The sequence below is a fragment of the Struthio camelus genome, chromosome 6 (assembly GCF_040807025.1).
Source record: "Struthio camelus isolate bStrCam1 chromosome 6, bStrCam1.hap1, whole genome shotgun sequence".
In the NCBI taxonomy this organism is placed as follows: domain Eukaryota; kingdom Metazoa; phylum Chordata; class Aves; order Struthioniformes; family Struthionidae; genus Struthio; species Struthio camelus.
The window spans coordinates 40982463-41003326 of NC_090947.1; the positions used below are offsets into that span (position 1 = coordinate 40982463).

General features: G+C 40.0%; 1 protein-coding gene across 2 annotated transcripts in view; it reads right to left on the reverse strand.

Moving 5' to 3' along the window:
* The window catches only part of LRP1B (LDL receptor related protein 1B), a 741350-nt gene extending 734109 nt beyond the window's left edge, over positions 1–7241 (reverse strand). The window contains exon 1 of one of the 2 annotated variants that reach the window (XM_068949290.1): positions 6970–7241. In XM_068949290.1, the coding sequence (XP_068805391.1) occupies positions 6970–7051 (82 nt within the window). In that variant the 5' untranslated portion in view covers positions 7052–7241. The remainder of the gene's footprint in view (positions 1–6969) is intronic. The other variant, XM_068949291.1, reaches the window with a different exon arrangement.
* Between the last annotated feature and the right edge of the window lie 13623 nt (positions 7242–20864).

Consider the following 20864-nt stretch of genomic DNA (forward strand, 5'->3'; position numbering starts at 1 on the left):
TACCTGACAAAAAAAAAAAAAACAATGCTGTCTTCTAAAAACTGTTGATAGAAAAGTGGTTCTGCTAGTTTGCAGATTGGTAAGTTAATATCATGTCTTATACAAAAAAATATAGGGGCATATTTTTGTTCTGTTACAGCATGGGGTGTGTGTGTGTGTGAGAACAGAACAGTGTTTCTCCCTGACAAAACTCCTCATGTGAAAGAAATACTGCACTTGAGAACAGTTGCATCAGTTGTCTTGCACATGTTCTATTCCCACCTCAGGATACATCATCTTAAGACTATTCACAGAAGCAAAACTACACTCTCTAACTCTCCAAGTTTTTGTTCATTTTGGTGGGGGGCAGGGAGGGAATATTTAACAGCAGTTCATAAGCTTCACTAAAAACCTCAGTGGTGGTAAAATTCTGAGGAATTATACATATTCTTTTAAAATTTAAGACATCTCTCTATAGTACTTATCCTATTATGCTTGAAGCAGAAGTCATAATATACAGTGTCATGTACAAAGGCTACCAAGGGACATACTCTTGATAAGGCAATACATAGTCGAAGATACCTTGATCTTAACAAAAAGGAATATGTACATTCTTATTTCTGAAGTGCAGCTGCGTTTCAACAGCGTACCTCTTCTGGAAGGCCAAGTGACTCAAGGGGAAGCAGCATGTGCAAGAAATTCAGGAGCACCTGGCCAGCATTACCAAGGCATTTCATGATACGTTGTACCCTGTCTAAAACTTGTCATATATGAATCACTATTTCTCTACCATTGAAAATTATGCTGCATTTCTAACCAAACAGAAGTCTAGTCTCAGAAGGTACCTCACTTGAAAACCAGCATTACATCATCTTTAAAAAACCCTATACTTAATACACTTACACACTGCAATGCTTTGTTATTAAAAATGCAATTTATTATGAAGTGATCAATAAAACAGCGGTTGCTAAAGAGAGACAGTCTTCTTTCCAGTGTCAGATTCTATTCCCAGATTGCTAGTGTTCACAAGCAAGATACATGCAGCTGGAATTCGGCTCTGTTTACACACTACTTGGGAAGCAATGACATATATCATAATAAAATACAATAGAACCATACAACACTTTCCAGGTACATAGAAAGATCTGTTTCCTGCTATCAGCCTTCTACAAACTAAATCAGATTAATAATATAGTGAACGTATTACTGGCAAAAGCATGTGTTTATCTCCCTAATGATCCTTTCCAGTTCCCATTAAATCTAATTAAAAGACAGTGACAGAGTTTCATTGCAATTCCACTACTGCGGTCCAATCCTGCTAGCACATACCCCTGCATCCACACAAAGCAGACATCCCCACATTGTGCACGGCTCAGAGCGTCCTCTAACGCTCGAAGCAAAGGCACTGATCTCAGGGGAATCAGGGCCACATCAGGCAGCTAGTTTAAGAGTAATGAGCCACATTTCTGGTTATTTCCTAATGCAGACTCTTGCTTTTTATGTAGCTGATAAAGCGGAAGTTTGATGCATCTTGGGAATTTTCGGCATTATGGCAGAAAACTGAAGAGCTAACCAGAATGCAACTGCACTTAAATACTTGAATCTTTTCAACAGATAGAATTAAAGGGAAAAACAGTAGCTTGTTAAATAAACTAGCAGGTTGGACAGAAGGTGCACAGTCATTATTTGAGTAATTATTTTTAAAAAAATCCAATTAGTTCCTAATTGCACTCACAAATTTAGGATCTAGTTCTGCAGCCTCTACGCTTAGCCCAAACCCACACTAAATACAGACTCCAAAGTCATCATGACTTGCATAAAATAGCCAAGTTCTGGTATTTTCATCTTTACTGTTTATGATTAAAAGTGTTATGGGTAAATGCAATTAAAATGAATTCTCCAAGAAAATTTTTTTTATAATTGCACTTGGAGGAAAATGACTATCAAAGATTGATTAATGCATAAAAACAATGAACAAGCAACAACATCCTAACACTCAAAGTATGGTACCGCAACAAAAACAATACTGTCTGAACTACTAGCATTTCTACAGATTACCTCAGGAATTTAGAAAATAATGGTTCAAGTACATACATCCTTTACAATCAGCATAGAGAATAGTTTTATCTTTAACTCCAAGTGACAGATAAAAGGACATATAACAGGGTTCTAGAAAAAGAGGCACTTCCAAGCTGCAAACTAGTCCACTGAAGTCAAAGCATGTTTTGCCACTTCCTTTAAATGGGGAAAGGCTGGGTTCTGTATGAACATAAAGGTATATACATATGCTCAATTTCACACAGAGGCAGTCACATAAAACATCAAAAAGTTCACTGTGTGAAGTAAGAAAAGCTTTTCTGCAACTCTTTCAAGGATAGCTACTTCAACCTGTAGAAAGATCAGCAGAAAGTATGGCAAATGAGTAAAAGGTTTGCCACAGAAAGTGTTTACATATTGTCTTTTCACAGACACCTCGTTCTGAATTGTAAAATACGTTGCTACCCTTTTCAATAATCTGTGTGCTTCTGATACTTTTCCTTCAGTAATATAAAAGCATTTCCAAAACCCTTTAACTTACAATAACGATATCGATTAGAGAATGCATATGTCATTTTAGAGCGTATCACACATGCACCTTCCTAGCGGTCTTCAGAAGTGTCAGTATTTTGCGCATGCAATCACATACTCAACTGAGGACATATATACATCACTAATCAGCCCTACAAAACCAGTCACTGAAATTGCACTTGCGGAAATTGTTCATGACTTCTGTCTTAGTGGGACAGTAGTTTAGGCAGATGTGCCATAAATTCCTTGATATATTTTCATCCTTCTCTGTAAGTGTACCTCCCCAATAACAAGCAAGTTATTTAAAGCACACCATGCTCCCTGTAATACTGTTCTTCAGAATAAAGAAGTGGAAATGTCACTGTGACCTTGTAAGCATTTCTTTTGTGTGTAAGATGCAAATACTTTGTTCTCTTTGCTAGAGACATACAGATTTAAGTATGAGAAGAGACACCACCGTAGCACAACACAGCAACAGCTTTATTAGAAAATCTGCCTTAAGACTACTGAGAATACTTTCTAACGGATTGACGAGCTGGAGCTCAGTGCGTACTGTGTTTGGCAAGTTTGGCAAATTTGGCTTCAAATACCTAACTATTAATACTGAGATTGTTCTAAAAGCTACTAACATACAATTGCCTGCTGAACACCTTACTAGAGAATGAAGATCATCAGCAATCACAGCAAAGAGGAACTAGAGATCTATTTTGCCTGGTTTACATTTCTGCTATCAGGGTAAGTAATCCAAATTAACATCAACTGAACAATCCTTAAACCTGAAAACCCCATTTCAAAGTAATTTATTTCCAGCCTTTACTTAAATATGGTCAAAGGACACTGAAAACTCTAAATTCCCTGCTAAGTGGGATAAAGATGGAAATTTCAGAAGGTTTTATGACTCCATAAAGGCATAGGTCTCACGAAAATTCGTCTTTACTTCTTTAAAATAGCCTAAGAATTATTTTTTTAAAAAGTGTTATATGCCATCAGTCATAGAACTTCATGAGTCTTTGGGCTTTACAGCAAACAGGAAAATGTTACCAGATAACGTCTTTTACGGATAGAACACTTTAAGACTTTGTTGACAAACTGTTTGCTCACACTGCATCTCACAATACTTTAAAGATAGATTCAAAGCACTAAAACCGCATTTGAAGAGTCCATAGCAAGAAAATACTGTGCTGCAGACGGAAGTTACTTGCTACCAAAACTGATCAAAAACAATAAACAGTTTCACAATAGATTGTATGTTACTTAATAATGAGCCATGGGCTCATTAATACTACTGTGGATACATATTGCACTGACAATGCACTTTGTAAAGATGTTCCAAATCCAGCTCCTATTATTTGGGACACCAAATTTAGATAACTTCGAGGTAATCATGCCAATTAGTGCAATGCATTTCCATTTCACAGCAGTAGAGCCACAAAATCAAACAAACACAACAAAAACGGGTGTAGGAGCTTAGGCATGACCCTGAGACACAGCTGCAAGGACTGAGAAAGCTGTAGGAAGGAAATCCCACATCCTGAAACTTGCAGAGCCCTTGGACAACTTAGGTGCTCTATAAAGGATGGAGATGGGACTTCTGAAGTTTTTCTGCACATCCTGATAGAGGGCAGGTAACAACCATACTGTTCTCACCATTGCAGACTGTAACCAAGAGTTTTGCCAAGCTTTTAAAATTCATTTATTTCAACAGTCACAACTTCTTTTTTAAACCAGGATAACCTCAAGAGACTCTGGTTCCAGGTACTTCCTCAGAAAAAGACTGACTAAAGAATAAAAGCAAATTATATTTCTTAATGACTGAAATGACATAACCTCAGCTGTAGAACTTGTCTTATTCCTACCATCTGTCATCCTCATATCTACATTCCTTTCTCCTCCACACTTCCTTCTTCCCTTCTTTTTCATCTCATTTCCCCCTCACTTTTTCTCCACATCATTTTTTCTTCCCAATTGCTTAATATATATGAAACTAGAGTAGTTGTAACATGGCTGAGGGCATATCTGATCCAATAAAATGCTATTCTTCTAATCTTATTCCAGATCTAAGGAAACATTTAGGACTACCAAACCTTGCAGGTTTCCCCCTCCCCTCTTATTTTTTTAAGCTCTTATCCACTGGTCTAATAGAAGGCATAACCTCTCCCTGTAGCACCTCACTAATATTTTATATTACCATGGCTACCACAACACTGCTATTAACACAATCCATTACATTTTCCCAATTCTCTTGCTACCAAGGGTGAACCTCAGTCCACTCCAAATTTCAGTGTCTTTTACACGTATTAAGCCTAGCATTTTAAGTGACTCAGTTTCATCCTATGAAGGAAAATCAGCTTGGTATGGTCAATATTTTTTTGCAGTATATGATAAACTTCATTGATAGGCAAACATAATTCTGTTTCTGGATGCCCCATCCTGAAACCCTTTTAGGTTGAGACCACCTCACTTTTTTTAAAAAAAAAACGCCTTTTAACTCCTAACTTCTACTCCACTCGGCTTTGATAAGACCTGACATTATGATATGATGAGTTAGTTGATTCTAAGTAAATTTGATTTATCCCACTTTTTGGGCTGGTATGATTTACAAGGATGTTGCCTTTTAAGACTGGATTGATTTTAATGTAAGCTGACAGCACATTTTTTGTGAAACACTAAATCAGTACAAGGTAACCATGAAAACAAAACAAAGGGGAAATGAAGAAAAATCTGAACACCAGAAATTAATATTCACTAATAATTGGCACCTGCTAATCTCCATCAAGGGGCACAGGGTGACAAATCAGTTTCCAGAACAATTTCACAAGATGTTTGAAAGTTTGATTTTTATTCATAATATCACTGATGGATTCAGGCTACAGCTGCTGAAATATAATCTGACCGTTCTGTGAATATCATGGAAAGTTCTTGAAATATTTTCCAATCAAACAAGCACCATCGTGACCATGAATCTTCATGCATCAAAGCAAAAGCATATGTACCTTTCATAAAGCTAAGATTTCCTGAGAACCTTTCACATTTAGCTGGTCAGGTGGCATTATATTGAAGAGTATCCCTGTTTCTTTGCAATACCCTTGTACCTTATGATGCAGTGTTTTGAACATGCAAGTTTGTGATGCTGCAGCAGTACTTTCCCTCTTTGATAGCTTGTTATTTCTCATTTTTGCAGCATGAATCACCTATTTAATTTTGATACCTAGGTGGGAAATGGGCTTGAGAGGCTGAGTAGCTCCACTACAGCAGAAACATATACCCAAAAAACAGACTATATAGAGCCATCTGCACTTGCCCAAATGAGTTGTAAGCAGTTAGCAAACAATTTAGTAGGTAATGCATACGTGATGGGGAAGAGTCAGGTATTTAACAATAAGAATTCACTGCATTATGTAGTTACCTTTATAATGAAATTCAACTTATTGCTAGTAGACTGCATACGACGATCTTCAGTGCAGTCCTACTTGTTTAACTATGCAGCTTGGAAGCTAAAGGGCTGCAAATAACCCGAGAGACTATTTTCTGATTAGCATCATTTCTCACAGTGGTAAGAAATTCCGAGTCAGACCAGCACACTAATATTTCTCCACCTGAGAAACAGCAGAGGGACTTAATCTATACTTGGAAAAAATATATATTTAATTCGGTCATCTCCAAGGAAAATAAGAGAGGTCTGATAACAGTACAAAACAGTGTAAGAAATACCGAGCGTAACTCCGGCAGGAGGATTGCTGCCCTCTTTGATGAGGGACTTCGTCAGAGAAGAAAAGTGTTTCAACTTGCGATTTTTTTTTTTTAAACGCATCTCGGCTCAGAGGTCCTGAGCACCTTCTTCCCTAACGGCTTTATTTGCTTCACAAGCCGCACACAACCCACAGGCGAGCTCGCGTGGGAAAGGGCTGCCGAGAGGAGGGGGCAAAAGTCGCGGAAGCTCCGCAGGGCGGCAGAGCGCAGGGGCCGCCCCGCAACAGCCGGGCTGCGGCCGCGGCCGGCGGCTCCGCGCCCGCGCACGGGCTGGCGGCGGCACCCGGGCTCCAGTCAGGGCTGGCGGCTGCCCTCAACGCCCGCTCCCTTCGACATTTCGAATTCTAACGGCCCCCGCACGGACCGTTACGGGCAGCACGCGCGGCGCGTCCCTCTCACCCCTCACGGCCCCCGCGCCCCGCTACGGGGCTCGCCGAGTTCGGGTCGCGCCGAAAAACGCAGCGTTTCCACTCAAAAGCGAAGCGCCCGCAGTACTCAAGTTTCTACACCGCTTAAGCGCCCGCGCAGCTCGGGGCGGGCGGCGACGCCGCTGCGAAACTTCAGCGCGGCCGGCTAAAAGGTGAAGGGAGGGGGAAGAAGAAGCCCGCGGAAGTTAAGCGGACGCCGCGATGCTCTCCGCCCGCGGCTGGCCCTCCCCCGCGGGCGCCTTACCTGCGCGGGCTGCCGCTGCCAGCGACTCGGCGACGGGCGGTAATCCCCAGAGCGCCGCCAGGGCCAACAGGAACGCGGACATCGCGGCAGCCGCGCCGCGGAGCCAGCCGCGGATACGGAGCGGCGGCGCCGCCCGCCGAGCTGTTGCCTGGTGCGGGAGCCGGTGCCGATGTTAGAGCCGAAGCCGGAGCTACCGCCACCGCCGCGCCGCGACTTTTCACTGCGGAGCGGGCGGGCTCGCCTCACGCGGCGGGGCAGCGCGGGGCGCCGGCGGCCGCCAGCGCCGCGCCCCGCCCCCGCCCCGCCCCGCGCCCGCGCAGCCCCGCCCCGCCCCGCCCCGCCCGCGCCCGCCAGGCGCGAAGCCGCTGCGCGCACGCGGCGGCAGCGAGTGACCCCCGCGCTGGAAACTTCTCCCCTCCCTTCTTCCCCCCCCCCCCCCCGCCTTTCCTGAAGCTTTAGAACATAAATGGTGAGTTTTGCTGTGTGTGCATATAGCGGGTTTTTTTGTTTTTTTTTTTTCGGTAAGTCGCGCAGGCGAGCCTGTGGAAGGCGCGGAGGCCACGCTGCGTGACTCAGCAAAAAATAACAGTAATAATCCCGCCTGCGTGCTGACTGAGCCGCGGGGACGAGGGCGCCATGGAAAAGCTGCCGGCTCCTCGTAGGTGTAAACGTAAGTTGACATCTGAAGGAGCTTTCGCAAACTTCGCTCGAGTTGATGAGGCTTCCTGAAGCCTCGTGGAAGCAGGCAGTGATTTCACTTCCCTCCCCCCCCACCCCACCGCTTCGTGTAGCTGAGTCATTACTTCACACGAGGAATTTATTTGTTGTATTTGAGAACTTCAACTCACTTATTACATTTTTACAAAAATAACCCCTTTCTTCTAAAAAAGCAGACCCTTCAACAGATGAAGGGTGCTAAAGCTTTTACATCTTCTTCAGATATTAGTTTTCTCTAAATACAGCAAGGTGCTAAAATTGACTGCTGAGACCTTTACACTTCAAGGGTAAAGCCTTAGTCCTTTTAACTTCGTGTTTATATTCCCCAGCACAGAAGCTTTTATGTGAAGCCACACAGCTGAGAGACTTGAAGGGGCAGAAAGAATACGCAGTGCTGCAAGGAGTAAGTACACAACCTGAGAGAAACATGGGATATTTAATTATTTACATTAAAATGGCAGAGGGATGCCATGACACAGTTGCCTAAGAAATTAAGGATCCCAGCCCTGGTCGCAGTGGCTCCACTGGGGTCAGAATCTAGCCTAAAATTCACAGAGGTGTGGTAGTCACTTTATCACTTCAAATAATTTACAGCTGAGGGGAAAAAATCCAGTTGGACCAAATTCTGCATTTATCTACCATCTGTAAAGCCTATGTAATTCCCTTAAAGTCAATTAGTATTTATATGACTATAACTGAGCAGAATTATAGATCCCAATGCAGAGGACCTTTGCTAATATAGAAATGAGCAGATCTCTATTAAGATGAAGAAAAAATCTGGCAGTGTCTGTGGTCTTTGCAATCAGTTCCTTTTATAACCAAAGTGAAGTCAGGCTAAATGTTGTCTTGAGACATTACTACTTATATTTACAGATGAGATTGCTTTGGGTCCTTTTGTATGCCACCGGAGTCACGTGTATGGCTGTTGTGGATTAATTATAATTTTATTGGCGCAACCTTTAACATTCCAAATATGAAAATACTTGCCAGAGCCAAATCAGAAAATGTGTGAAGGAAAACCTAGGAACTCCAAGTCTTGAATAGGAATTTCTCCTTAAATCAATACCGTTTCCCGCATGAAAGGACTGACACAGAGTAGAAAGAAGTACCTGTCTGCAAACAGCAAATGAATGTCTGTCAACGTATTCTTCATATACAGAAATATCTTTATAGAGTAGTCCTCTTTCACCTTAACTTCTTCATCTTCTGCAAACGTCTCAAGGTCTGCAAAATTAAAAGAGTTCATGCTTTCCCCTCAAACGTTATCTGTTAATTGCCATGCTGGCCCTTTATTCATTCCCACAAAAACACTGTGACTAAAATTGTATTTTCAGCCATCTGATACTTTATTACTAATTTGCTCCTTTTCAGTCTTATTCTATACTTAACCTAACAATAGTTCTCAATGCTCTTCTTGAATAATTTCCTTTAATGATACGATGCAAAAATTTACTGCCCATTTTAAACATTAACATTTATGAGAGTTTTTGAAGAATTAATTGATCTTGCTTTAAATATTGCAGATCACTCATACACCTAAACTTATTAAAATATTTAAACAATATTTATAAATATGTCAACAGCCTCTTTGTTTACAGGAAATAAAGTGTCAATACAAAGTATGCCCTCAGAATTATGACTAAAACCACAATTACCTGTAAGTAATCATTTGTCAAATTGCCATCTAAAAATGTAGCTTGAAGATAGCACTATGAGACAATCATTATCATGGAAGCCTAGTTTTGAAAAATATAGGCTGTTAAACAAATAAAAGTTGACCTTTGGTAAATCATTCTCCTCATCATTTTCATTTCCATTAAACATCATTCAATATGAGGTCATACCGATATGATGAAATGAGACAGCTCAAAAAATACAGTGCAAATATATATGAATAATGTTCATTCTACTATCTGCTTCCCACCTCCACTAAATCAGCACCAAAAGCTTCTCTGTAGAAGAATTTTAATATATACCTTCTGTGAATAAATCTAAAAATGTTTCATGAAGTGACCACAGATATAATCCTACCCAGTATCTATATATATATATATAAAAATTCAAACTCTTCAAAGAGTCACCTGCTGTATAATATGCTTTTACTGTACCCCAGAACTAAAAATTAGAAAATGGAGATTTGAGATGGATACAGTTTCTGTGTTTCCACCCTCACTGCCATTGTTTGTATGCATACAACTTTACTGAGATTACCGCATGGTTTATTAACATAAAGAAGCATAGGGTTGATGGTAGAAACAGTTACACAGATCAGGAATCAAATCAGTCCAGCATACTTCTTGGTATTTTCAACCACCCCCATTTCAAAGAATCATATAAAAAGCACTAGAGAGTCAAATTAAGAGTAGATACTGAGGAGAGACAAAAAGACTTTGAGCGTGTTTTTCCTCACTACAACAAAAAAAAGGGACTTACACAGGAAATTAGAGTGAGGTAGTGGTGAACAGATAATTCAAAGTTAAAAATACTGTTAGAGATCTGTTTGCTCTTACAATGCTTTATAACTTGTTCCTCCTAATCAGAGTTATTAATACTGACAAGATAAATAAATGAATTCATCAAGCTATAGAATATTATGAAATCTTTTATTGAGATAAATTAAACAAAGTAGAACCAATCATTCGTACTTGCTGGTATAAAACAACACAGGAATATTAATTATCAGCCAGAGGTAATTCTAACATTAGTAACTGTGAAAACTGTCTTGATTGCATCACTGAAAATTGGATTATGGCTTTACTTATTTATTTTATATCAGCCATAGTCTGCAAGTAGGTGCCTATATTAATAGGCATTCACCCACTAACCGATTTGACGGGTCATAAGTTAGGCAGAAAACGGGGGGCTGTACATAGCAAGGTTATTGGCTGTGGCACAGCGGGGATGCGTGCAGCCCTTGGAGAGCAGAGCAGGCCCACGGAGCCAGGTTGCTAGGGGATGATATTGGCAGTGAGTCCAAAGGCGGTTGGGTGCCCTGCCCTGTCCGAGCAGATACAGAAAAGTTGCCAGGCAGCAGCTGACACAGGAGTGAAAAGAAGGAAGAAAGTATTTGAGGGGAGTGAGAAGGAAGAAAGACTAAAGATTTAAAAAAAAAAAAAAATCTATCTGAATTCGTGGCTTTACATTACAAACCATCCCTACCAGAGAAAACATCCGTAAAGGAATTTTTCATTACTACAGTGCCACAGTAGTTTCATTATAACAGATTTTCTAAATGTGCATCTTCAACAGCTCCTGGAGAAGTTCTTCATGTGTGAGCTGTAATGTGTATATTTGCATACCAAGTGCCATGGATGAAAATCACTGCCTGACATTCAAGATATTTTGCATGGCTTTACTATATACATTGCGAAATACTTTTAAAAATGCCTGAAAATGGAGCAATGTGAAGACCTGCCTCAGAAATGCAACCATAAATGGAACACAGAAAAGTAGTACCCAAAGTCCCAAACTTAGCTAGAAACCATAATCTGGATTTATTCCTTATCTTCATCTTGCAACTCTTGTGAAGAGATTGAGTTACACTATTTTGCTTGTAAATGCTGGAGGGATGATACAGGACTATAGAGCAGTTAAGGTGAAATGCAGTGAACTGATGAACGTCTGTTAAAGACAAGGCAACTAACCAGCTTATGGCCCCCAGAGATTTGCCTGGAACAACTGCCATATTTCACAGTTAACTGGATCTACTTTAGCTCAGACATAAATGGGAGATCTTAATGTTGATTGCAAGGTTTGTTTCCCATAAGAATGGGCTCTTAAAAGTTATTAAACAGAAAAGAACTCATCAACTTTGTAAGTCTGTTCAAAGGACAATTTTGAAAAGATGAATCTCTTTCAAAAGAAAACTGTACTTTCAAGTTACTGTTGCCAAATAAATTAAGTCTCTTACTTAAAATGGGCCAAATTTCTTACCTGGCATCCTGCTGCACTCAGAGACACTGCATCAACATGCAGTGAGAAATCAAATTTATTTCCGACAACTAGGCAGAAACTCCTTGTCCAGAAAAATAGCGTTGGTAGCCTGTCCTGAGGATAAATATTTAAAATGGGAAAAAGTGAGGAAAAATCTATTTAAACTTGTTTCAAAGTCCCATGGTAAAATTATGTCAAGATTGAGTGACATATTAACCAGTTGCAAGCTACTTCCTTCTCCAGTTTATTGTAGGAGAAAGGTACTCTACAGGAATCACACACCTATAAGTATCATCATAAAATTATCCTTTTTTTTAATAAAATGTACTTTTTTGAGACAAACACTGTACTGAGTACTTGAAGTGTACTGAGGTACGCTTTCACGTCATCTCACAAAAGCAAATGAACACATGCTTAAAGTTAAAGACAGACTTAAATATTCTACACGGTTTGTCATGAAAGTCCAGTTAATGAAATGATTAAGGTTTGAACACCCAAGTACCTCTATGGCACTGCCGATGTGGGGAGGGGGCAGTGGTAACAAGTCCTGTCAGTAGTAACATGCACTGCTTTGAATTAATTTCGTAGTTTGTAACATTCATAGAGGACCTGTGCAGAAATCTATAGGAATATTGCCTAAGAAGATAACTCGTCTTTTTTTGATTTGATCTCCTGCAACTAATTTAGGAAAATTTCAATTTCATCACGTAAGTGCTTGTGAAGTAAAGTGTATGGCTTTATCTATATCTTCTATTTCCTAAGCGTGGCATTAGAAATAACCTGCTGGGTTCTTTCTCAGTGATACCAAATGATTAAAGTGATAATAATGCATAATGTATAATGGCATCATTCAACAGAAGTCTTTATCCATTTCCCCAGTCTTCTCTTAGCTTTCCATATTTTACTGCTCTCCAGAAGCATGTATTTGCCAGAAGTATAGAAAATAGAAGTATTATTTGTTTAAGAGGTGTTTTTTAAAGCCTTACATCTGACAGTATTAAAATCAGAGAGAATTTATACCACTTAATAGATATTGTAAATGGACCCTGTTATGACATATATCAATCATATATTTCACATCCTGCCGCATATCACAAAGAGAACGATGATATACCACACAAATAGGTATTCCTATACTGACAAACCTGGGAAGCTCATGCTTGTCTAACATGTCCAAAGTGTATGTGAATCATTTCTCACGACCATACAAATCAATTAAAATGATATATTATCAAGAAAGTAAAGTTGCCACTGTTGCATGTCAGTTCCACATGCATTTAGGTCTGGAGCAAAGCACTTAACACCACTTCAGATTCCCTGATGTTATGATGTTGCTATAGGTGCTTTTCCTGAGAGAAGTCTACTTTGGGAAGTGTTGTTTCCAAAATACCTGTGTATTGCTTAATTCAATGTTCCAAGCTTATAATATTTCCCATTCTTGATAAATGTTGTATGTTCATAAAATTTCCCACTCTTGATAAGTGTCGGACATGTGCATTTGCATTACTGATGACATTTGGGTGATGTTCTGGCACAGCTTTTTCTTCTGCAGAGAAACTGCATTTTATTACAGAGCCGAGATGTTAGCCCTGTGGCTAGTGGTGCATTGCGCTAATGCTCCTTCATTGTGTTGGCCTCGGTGCCGGTTGGCCAGGAGTGAGAGTTTGTGTGAAACTTCATACCATTTACTATTCAAACTTACTTTAACGATTACTTTAGGAGAAATTAGTAGTATTTACCAGTTTAGGATGTTTAGAAAATTATCCTGCAGACAGCTATTATATTCATTTTTACAGTATCTTCCTCCAAAATATACCAGAACAAAAACTTACAGATCCATACCACAGCATTTCAAAGATTAAATGAGTCCTCTCCCTGCCTTCAAAGCGAATTATTGTGTGATGGCAGCCAGGTGCCATAGCAGGATTTTCATCCTGGTTTTGGGCTAAATCTTATTAATCATAAAACAGATCAAATAAAGGAACATCTGGTACAAGGTTTTTGCCATCAGATAAAGGCTTTGCGGTAGCAGTCCAAATGACTGTTGTGGCAAACAGCCGTGACTACAATAGTAGGCAAAATTTTCCTTCACAGAAAAAAATATTTTTAAAGGGATTTGAATAAATAATTGTTTCACTCTGTAAAATGAAGAACAGAGTATGCGACTGTCATTAAAGTTTAAAACAATCCCAAAAACTCAGTGGGCGAATAATACTTGTATCTACCATTGAAACATAATGTACAAGATACCTTGTATAGAATTTTAAAAATGCAGACAAGCTCCGCAGTCTACACTGTGCTTTTACGCTTTTAGCATAATCAGGCTCTGAATGTCGTTTAAATGCACCTTTTAATATCACTTTGTCTTTCATCAGGGAATGGTAAGGCTGTGACAAAAAATGTTTTAGTTTATTTTACTTGCTTTTGTTCTCTGTATAAAAGGTAATGTGAAAATGTGCCCCAGGGTCTGCCCTATTCCATCGAAGCACAGTCTGACTAGTTTAGGAAGAGGAGTATCCGTTTGTAGTACTTGAGTGCCCCCCATAGGCTACTTCTCAAATAATTGCTTTAAACTAGGTACAGAAATGAAAATCTTTCAATCTGGAGAAAAAGCAGCCTAAAACTCTAAAACACCCACCCCTCAATATAGTTACAGCTCCCAAAGGATAATTACAGTGGTTGACATAACTATAATGCCAATCATTGTTTGCAGTATAATATTTTATTTTTTAGAAAACTGTGTGTATAGAGGGGTTAAAAATCCAGTTAGATCTAAGTATACCTATTTAAATATGACCATTTCAGTTGATAAATCATCTTCTCTCATAGACATAATGCATTTAAAAAAGCAGAATAGTTACTTTCCAACAGAATTAACAAAGAATTCAAGGTTTATAGAGATAGATACTGCATATGGATATTATGACTTGCAATGACATAGTTCTCAGAATAAAACGCTTGACATAAATTCATTTTTTATTAGAAAAGAAGAAAACAGTCAAGTGATGGCACCTACTTAAAGGGTGGGAAGTTTAAAGCTATATTAATATTCTCTCTTTTTATAAGTGCCTTCCATTTATCATTACTGGGACATTAAAATGTGTTGTCTTCTCATCTGGCTGTTAGAGTAGACATTGCACTTCATAGCTAATGAAACTTGGCTCATATAGACTAGAGTGTCTCAGATACCTACTGACTTCATGGAATTAACATTCCGCATTAGGCATGTTCACATTGCAAAACATACACTATCTTTTAAAAGGAGAATTTTAAAAATGAAGCTTTATCAACACCAAAATGTTTGGAACCCACACAGCTCCACAGGCACCCTAGGACTGGACATTCTGCAGAGCAATTGGTCTCTGGTGCGCTTCTGTCTGCATAAATAAGCTTATGGAATGTGCAGAAGAAAGGTGATAGAAGGGACAAAGGAAGGTACTGAAGAAGATATTCAGCTGTGATATAAAAAAACGTTCAAGAGGCATTGCCATTGTGAAACAAGTTAGAACGTGAAACAGAGACCCTCTGAGGGGTTAACTCTTCCAGTTTGTACTGCTAATGTTGTTGGAGAATCACTGCATTTACTCTTTCATATCAGTAGATGAAATAACAGTGAAACTCAAGAATTGCTACATGGAGGAGAGGGAGAACTAGAAATGAGAAAATGCAATGAATGATGCTAATGAAACAACAAGGTATTGAAAATTCAAATTCACCTTCTATACAAAGATCACATTCATCTTTATAGACGTCTTCTTCCTTACTGCTGAAGCAGGTGATCTGCTATCTATGTGAGGGTGCAGATAAAAATAGCATGATTCTGTACGTTAAATTTAACCCCAGTTCTAAAACTGCAAACTGACTCTTACCATAGAATGAATTAGACGCTCACCAGTTTGATATCTAACTCATTTACCATTGGCTTTCTCTCTTAAGGTGGACTTTTGCTCACTGGGACACCAGCAATCTAGCTGGATACTCAAAACTCTTTTTTCCTCCCTAAGCTCTGCAGTATACTCTGATTAACAGATCTGGAAGAATATGGCTGAAGTTTCCTTCAACAGGTTGCTGTATCGGACTTTACTGGTAATACTATCATAATCACTGCTTAGGGCTTTAGATAGATTCCTCTTGAAAATGCAGTCATGATTCAAAACGCTTATTTGCTCTTCTTCCCCTCCCTCCCCCTCAGCTGAAAAGGATGGGTATCCTCCTCTGGGCTGTAGAAAGAGAAAAGGAGGGGAAAGTAGAGACACAGAAGATCTTTAGGATGAACTGATGATCCCTGTTCCGGTGATCTTGGATCATGTGGGTCCTCCCTTCAGTAAACTGAGAAGTTCCTTTATAGCTGTGTGCTACATGACTTTCTATGGAGAAAGCAGCAGGAGGCCATACATCCACTGAACGCTGGGCAACACCTAGTCAGTGCTGATTATAAGTGCAAAATAACTTCAAAGACTTCAAAATTTGTTTTGTTCAACATTGGGACAACAGCAAAAGAGGGCAGATGATATCAAAACATATCTGTATGTCTGTGGCTGCTGGTTATGAGGGTCCTGGCCTGAGATTTGGAGACTTCACTCTCAGGTCTAATCACTAGGATATGAATATGAATATAAACTCCCCTTCTGTAGCCCTGTTTTCTTGATAGCAACATTACTGTTCCTGTCCCAACAGATAAGAAACCAAAGATAGCCATAAATGGTTATTTCCTCAGTGGAGAAAGTGGAAGTCCCAAAGGAGTCTGAATATTTGTGGAACATCCCGCATGAGCCAAGAAGACATCACATTGTGGCTTACATTTTGGCCATGTTAACGTGTGCAGGAGCCTTGTAGATGCCGGTAACCTGATACCCTTCCCCTGAATAAGAATGCAAGAGATTAAAGAAGAGTGAATAAATGCTACAGGAAGCAAGAAATTAAAAGAAAAGAGAAATTTACTGGCAGCTGGACCAGTTGGGAAGAGCAGTCCATGTGAAATCCTTCTCCAGCTTCTCTTAAAAGCTTAACTCCAGTCAAAACCAGAGAAGGAGAGGCAGGGATGGAAATCACTTAAAAAGAAGTGTTAAATTGCCAGTGACCCACAGAAGAGTTATTGAATGAAGGTATCCTGCACCTCTCAAAGTCAGAGATCATTCACTACTTTATCAGTAAGGCTTTTTCTTTCTAGCTCATTATATCCCAAAACTGGAGCACTTTGCCAATATTTTGGCCAATATTTTAAGAAGATGAAAATAAAATTCCAATAACTGATCACCTCCATCAGCTTGTACCGAGTCCTATTTCTTAGAGGTACATGTATACACAGAATAAAAGTACGAGATGCCAGAGAAAATATGTGTTTCTTTTCTCAAAGTAAACAAACATATCTCTGCAAACCCATAACCAAGGAAGAGGAGGCAAAACCACATAACAAACAGGCATATTAAATTCTGATGGAAAGGTTAATTCCTTCTTTCTGAAAAATCTGCAAGGATAACACTATAACAGGACAAGCAGCTGGGATTATTTAAATAGACACAAGAAGTCCTCATAGTGCCCTTTGGTAATCTGTCTAGGGAAGATTTTCAAAATATCCAATACTTCCTTTAATATAGTATGTCCCAAAGGCAAAACTATTTGCTTTTCACCACCATTTTTATGAGCTACATCTTAAAAGTAATCACTGGCAGAGATAATTTATTGTTAGCCAGAGAGGGTATTGAAGGCAGGGGAGCTATTAATCATCTATGTAGATATGGGTGAGATCCTGGCCCTATGGAAGTCAATAGTAAAATTCCCATTGACATCTGTGAAACCAAGCTATTACTCTGTGTGCTTGTGGTTTAAATGTTTGTTCTAACTATTAGGTCAAGTTTCTTGCCTGCATAACTCTGCTGATACAAAGAGAATTCACAGGAGAATTCAACCAAGAAAATATCTCCAATTTGCTGAAATGAATGCTTTACTGCAGGAGAGTCAGTGCTTATAGCATTAATAATAGGCATTGTTTTTGTATTACAAGTAAGATCTAGGTATGCTGTAAAAGTTCAAATACAGATTTCTCCTCATTTGCAAGGAATTATTAGGAGGCTACAATTCACATCCTGTTGGTGAGACACTGTCTTCCTGGCACATTCATCTCTATTTAATTCTGTTTTCCCTGGTGGACGCCAGCAATAAATCTGTCAGCTATTACAATGCAACAGCAAGTCTAATAACACTTTCAGAAATACTCACACTTGGTCTACTTATTTGCAATTCCATATGTACTTCAGACATAATCTGTCCCCTTCATGTAAAGTGGGTACATGAGCCCCAAGAGTTAACTGAGGCAAAGAAAGCAAGCCAGAAAATAAAATACAGCGTTAAAAACACGATTCCTTTTTCTGTTTAATATGATATGTTTCACAGGATATCACTTGGTGACATTATGTCACTTAAATGTCACGATTAACACACTCTCACTTCTACTCAATATTTAGATTCTTTGTGAAACGTGTTGCCAATACTTCATACAGCTCCATCTCCTCTGCAGCCCATAAAGGATGTGATCAAATTATTTCTACCTGCTTGTAGACAAAGTGCTCTGGAGGTATCATTTTTAGTCCCTGCCCAGGGGAACAGAAGTGATTAAACAATTGCTATTTAAAAATAGCATCACACATCACCTACAGTCCACCTCGTAGTCAGCTGCAAACTATCTGCAGCAAAGATGTTTGTTTTTACTGTCTTCTGGGCTGCCATGGCAGCCAAAATATTCCCTTCCTCTGAATTGATTTGCTCTGAAAGCCCGAGTGTATTTGTTTTCCTGAGTAAATCCTTATGATTAATAATAGTAGGTGAGAGTTATTTGTGTGCTTTGTTTTAATGAGTAATACCCTGAGCACAGTGAGGTTGTGTTCAAACAAAGCTCGAACAAAATTCTGTGAAGGATTTTTACTTTTTATCTGTCTTTCATTTGGCATTTGGGATTCAAACCTGTAGTGCCATGCTCCAAATCCCGATAAGGAAATAGAAGATCTGACCCAGGTGATGGATTAAATCACTGTATCAAGACTGTTTGAAACCACTACATTTTATTCAGAAGCATAGTCTTTGATTTTCATATTTGTTTTCGTGTGTATTCAAAACAGGCTGAAGAGGCTGATTTCTCTTAATTACATCATGAATAAACACAAGATTTCCTTCCTTTAAAGCTCAAACTGCTGTTTGAGCTCTGACTTTACATACCGGACGGAGCTTGATCCTGCCGGTTCTGCTCACTGAACCCTATTTTCAGCAGCTTGAATGATACGCTCCAAGTGTAAGATCTGGTCCGAGGCACAGAGAACACGATCTGTTTAACAAAATCCTGGCAGCTAAGGGTCTTAAATTCAAATTCAAGAAACATACTGGCCTTCTTCCCAGGGCTGCAGGATGTCAGCCCTGGCAGTCGGCACTGTGATCCCACTTCCTGGGACCTGCTTTCCTTATTACCATGTCAGGAAGAACCATATGCTCCTCTCCAAGGACGTGGTTAGCTCGAGGAATGAAAACACCCGCCTCAGGGCTCGCCAGAGGTTTCTAGCGAGGCAGCCGTGCTGTATTTTCTCCTGGGGCAGGCAGCATGAGTGAGAGAGCAGAGCAGCCAGGGAGCTTGGGCAGAGGTTCAGGCCTAAAGTCAAAACCCACAAGGAGCAGACCCAGACCTTTGAGATTTTGGCATGAGTTGTTTTCCCTGCCCTTAGGTCCTACGCATGAGCTGCGTTCTGTCTGTCGCCTGTCATACTGCGGCTGGCCACCCATCCATCCTAAATTTGGGAGAGGAGATGCTCCTGATTATGGAGCATCTGTTGCCCTTCTCTGCACAGTGCAGAAGGCAGCCAGTGCAAATGCAGCGGTGGGTGGTGGATGGCACAGGACTAAGTGGGGGCACTATCCAGGAAACATGATCTGTATGCTGCACACAGAGCAGCATCAGATTCAAAAAACATCTTAATTATTGCTATGCAAGAGAGAAGTAAAACTCCCTTCGCCATTTTGCCAACCATTGATAGGATACGAACGCACAACCAGCAAAAGCCATAGGAGAGATGGAGCTGAACTGTCAGTGATAAGGTCATTCAGAGGGAAATATGAATGAGGCAATTCTTATGGAGCAAGGTCTTGTTGTTCCACTGGATGCTGGCTTTGTGCTAAAATGGTCAGACAGTCCCTTTGGCTGCTCCACTCAATTACCAATTCCTCCAAGAGAGGTCCAAATAACAGAAGGCTAATATAGGGAAAACTGCATCTCTGGATAAAACATTCTCTCTTTCTATACTTAGCTTTTTCAAAAAGCAGCTGATTTCAGTGCCTGCATGGTTCTATAAAGTGGCTGTGGAAGGGAAGAGAAGGCTAGCAGGGCATCAACAGTACGTTCCTGTGGCTTTTCCATGCAATGCACAAAAGCCTTCTCCACTTTACCAAATACCTACCCCCCTCAGAAGGGCAGCATAAGTCAATATATCATGCAGAATTCCCCAGTTTGGCAATTGTCTTGGTATCTCTGGAGGGAGTGGGATTTCCCAAGGGAAGTGACTAACCCTGAGTTTCTAATCAAGCAGAAGAGAGCCATAATGCAGACAGAGATTCAGCTGTTAGCTTTACATCCCACTCCATTGCATATTAACTCATCTTACTCCCAATAACACCTGACTGGCCCACCAGCTGTGAAAAGAGTGGCTGTGCTGTTACTTGCCTACTGGAATTGGCCCCAGCTGTTGAAGATAAGGCTGGTCTCCCTGGTTGGTGGAGAGAAGATTTGCATGCTTGCCAAGAGTCTGTGAATGCCAGTACCTGAGCAAGAACATCAGGACAGATGGAAGGCAGTGTGATGATAACCAAAGAAAAGAACTGATTAAGGACAATAAGATCCCGATAGGTGCAATTTCAAGGTTAGACCATTAAACTCATGCTCTGCCACATACTGAAGTGATTTCAGGCATCTTAAAAAATTCTGTGGCCTGAGTGGAATCTGTGTACATATGGGGAAGTGTGTGTGTTTATGTATCTACATGTGTACAAACACAACATATGGTAGAAATGAAGGGAGTGGGGAACTGGCAAAACAGATTTCTGCTACACTGAAATACTCATACTGGAGCTCAACACACAGGTAAATCAATTTTGTATGCATTCAGTCCAGACCATATTTAATGACTGAAATTAGATTATTTTTTTTCCTCCCTGTGTTTGTGTTAGGAATCTTGCAAACGTGTTGTAATAGATTATGTAATGGCTTT